Source organism: Copadichromis virginalis, linkage group LG7, assembly GCF_057382275.1.
Source record: "Copadichromis virginalis isolate Kocher_CV1m ecotype Utaka linkage group LG7, C_Virginalis_male_GT1.1, whole genome shotgun sequence".
Classification (NCBI taxonomy): Eukaryota; Metazoa; Chordata; class Actinopteri; order Cichliformes; family Cichlidae; genus Copadichromis; species Copadichromis virginalis.
In genome coordinates, this window is record NC_140624.1 from 28587928 (window position 1) to 28591397 (window position 3470).

The window sequence follows — 3470 nt, forward strand, 5'->3', positions numbered from 1 at the left end:
AAGTAATAAATCACACAGCAATAGGACATTCATGTAGTTGTAAAAAGCATGATAATATATTAAGTAATCCAAAGTATTCAGAATACTTTACACTCATTGAGTAACGTAACGGAATATGTTACAAAATATATTTTGGGGCATGTATTCTGTAATCTGTAATGGAATACATTTCAAAAGTAACCTTCCCAACACTGGAGGCTCAGGTGTATTCTGTGATTGGTTTAATATGGATGGCCTTTTCTTCTCGTTCAATCAGATAAAAATGTCTGATGACAGAAAAGAAGAAGATGAGGAGGAAGAAGTCACCTGTCAGCCTCTTCCCCCTCCTCCAGCCTCTGTTGCCTTGGAGACAATGATGTCACTGAGGAGGCAGGATCTGGTGTGCATTGTGTGTTTCGGAAGCTACGACCTGGCAAAGCGGCTGCCTAGGCGACTACACTGTGGCCACACCTTCTGCCAGGCGTGTCTGAAGAGACTGAACACAGTCATCAACGAACAGGTGACTGATGACATCACAGACACTTATCTGAGTTTGTGAGAAGCGAAGGACGTGGAAGAGTAACAGGCATGCAAATGTGAGCAGCAGCAGTTAAAAACTGAATTAGAGCTGTGTCCACAGGTGATGTCTGACACACTTGAGAGGTCAGGGATGAGCAGATGAGGGGTTAATCAGACAGACATAAAGTTGAGGGGTCTGGTACAGAAGTTGTGTGTCTGTAGTCACTCCCCTGTGCTCCACAGGTGTGGATCCCGTGTCCTCAGTGCCGGCAGAACACGCCTTCACCCAGAGGAGGCGCCGCAGCTCTGGACCTGGACCTGGCCACCTTCCTGGGAGTGAAGGCCTGCACCTCCTCCTCCTCCTCCTCCTGGAGCTGTGGTCGCAGAGAGGGCCTGTCAGCAGCAGACGCAGCCCAGGACGGGAAGCTGTGGCTGGGGAAGGAGGCTGTGGATGATGGTTGGTCGCACGGAGGGCTGGCTGAGCCCCGCTTCCATCACTATGGCAACTGCTGTCCACCACTTTCCTATTGGTTGTGCTGCTGGTTCTGTTGCCCAGGGCGGGGCTAACAACAATTGGTGGGGCTAGAAGGGCTCAATGATGAAAGTTTAGTTCACTCTTTATTGGTCCCTGAGTTCCTCCTTAATGCAATTTAATCAAAGGGGATATTTTGACCGTTTCCAGTGAAGAGGTAAACAAGAACTAAAGATAATTTAATTACCATGGTAACTAGGCAACAAGTGCTTCACAACAAAATACCTGAACATGAAAAAGAGTTAACCAGAAACACAAACCTAAGAAATGACTTTTTAGCTGTGTTTTAAAAGTGACTTTGAGTCTACAGATCTGAACCTCGGGGGGAGAGCGTTCCAGAGTCTGGGGCCACTATTGCAAAAGCTCTGACTCAGCCTTGTATGATGCACAGCCAGTAGGCCCTGATTAGATGACCTCAGGAACATCCTGGGTACCTATGGATGTAAAAGTTTACTGATGCAAGTTGGTGCATGAAGAGCTCCTTAAACCTTATGTTTAAGGCTGGAAATCACCTGTTACAGTTTCTGATCGCTTATAGCAGGTCATATAATTGTTGGCTTTTCTTTGTTTTCTCTGTAGTATTGTAGAGTCTTTACCTTACAATATAAAGCACCTTGAAAAAAAGTTACATTGAATTGAACTGGATTGAATTGAAATGCATGAATCACTAACCTGTGATCTTCCCTCACCCCTTGATAGCTTAGACTCCAGCTTACCCAGGACCCCAAACAAGACAAGCAGTACAAGTATGGATAGAGAATGGCTGAGAGGATGATGGATGATGATGGATTGATGGATGGATAGTGACTATGAAAGTATAGACCTGTCTCTGCTGTTTGACCTGGTAGTTACTAAAAATAATGGAGCTCTGTAAAATGTAAATAAAAGCAGAATGCAATGATCTGCCAATTATCGAATGCTTTTATTTTACTGAGAACACATGAAACATGTGAAAAGATATCTGTTGTTTTTTTTTTAGAATTTGATGTCAGCATATTTCAAAAAAGTTAGATAAGCTATAAACAACCTCAGACGTTTTAGTAAAACAGCAAATTAACATCTGCCATCTAATGATAATAATCCGTGATTGGGGTAAAAAAGATCTTCCCAGAGAAGGTTAGAGTTTCTGAGGTTTAAAAAAAAGTTTAGAACTCACTGAAGAAATGAAGAAATGAAGATTTCTAATTGTATGCATCTGTAAGTATTGCCTGATATACAGCTGCAGATAATTAATAGCTGACCCACGATGTTTCACAGGGTCTTCTAAGGAGCCTTCCCTTCCTGTCCAGTTGATTTGTTTCCAAGTTCCTTAGACTACGATGACCTGGATGACTGAGACCTACACAGGCATATTTAAAGAGTCTTCTGGTTGGTGGTAATGGCTGTGTTCTTCCACTGGGTGGGGCTGTAATGGTGCTGCAAACCTATCAGCTGATCAACTCCTAAGAAAGAAACTTGTGAGGTGAAAGTGAGCAGCTGTCTGAGAGACTGTATTCCTAAACAAGAAAGGAAAGCACACACACACACACACACACACACACACACACACCTGAATGGATTAACTACACTTTACTTAATCTATTTTACACATTCATGTACACTTGCAGTTTGGACACACCTTCTCATTTAATGTTTTTTCTTTATTTTCACAACTATTTACATTGTAGATTCTAACTGAAGGCATTCAGTGAGATGTGCCTGAGGTGTGTTTGTGTTCATCGTCGTGTTGAAAAATAAATGATGGTATAACTAAAGGCAAACTGGATGGTATGTCGCTGCAGGATTCTGCTGTAGCCATGCTGGTTCAATGTGCCTTCAATTTTGAATAAATCCACCAACATTGTCACCAGCAAAGCACCATCACACCTTCTCCATGCTTCATTGTGGGAACCGTGCATGTAGAGCGCATCCATTCAGCTTTGCTGTGTCACACAAAGACACAGTGGATGGAACCAAAGATCTCAAATTTGGACTCATCAGATCAAAGCACAGATTTCCACTGGTCTAATGTCCTTTCTTTGTGTTTCTTGACCCAAACAAATCTCTTCTGCTTGTTGCTTTTCCTTAGTCGTGGTTCCTGCAGTCTCCTCTGAACAGTTGATGTAGAGATGAGTCTGCTACTGGAACTCTGTGTGGCATTTATCTGGATTTATCTGGGCTCTTATCTGAGGTGCTGTTAACTTGTGATTTCTGAGGCCAGTGACTCAGAGGAATTTATCCTCAGCAGCAGGGGTGACTCTTGGTCTTCCTTTCCCTGGGGCGGTCCTCATATGAGCCAGTTTCATTATACAGCTTAATGGTTTTTGCGACTGCACTTGGGGACACATTCAAAGATTTAGCAATTTTCCAGACTGACTGACCTTCAGTTCTTAAAGTAATGATGGACTGCCATTTCTCTTTACTTTGCTGATTAGTTCTTGTTATAATATGATTTCTAACA

At 42.8% G+C, this 3470-nt stretch overlaps 1 protein-coding gene across 1 annotated transcript; it reads left to right on the plus strand.

Moving 5' to 3' along the window:
* The first annotated feature begins 262 nt into the window (after nt 1-262).
* rnf224 (ring finger protein 224) lies at nt 263-1891 on the plus strand. The gene is made up of 2 exons (XM_085465178.1): nt 263-499; nt 742-1891. The coding sequence occupies exons 1-2, from the start codon at nt 263-265 to the stop codon at nt 1063-1065; spliced, it is 561 nt and encodes a 186-aa protein (XP_085321304.1). The 3' UTR covers nt 1066-1891.
* The last annotated feature ends 1579 nt before the right edge of the window (nt 1892-3470 follow it).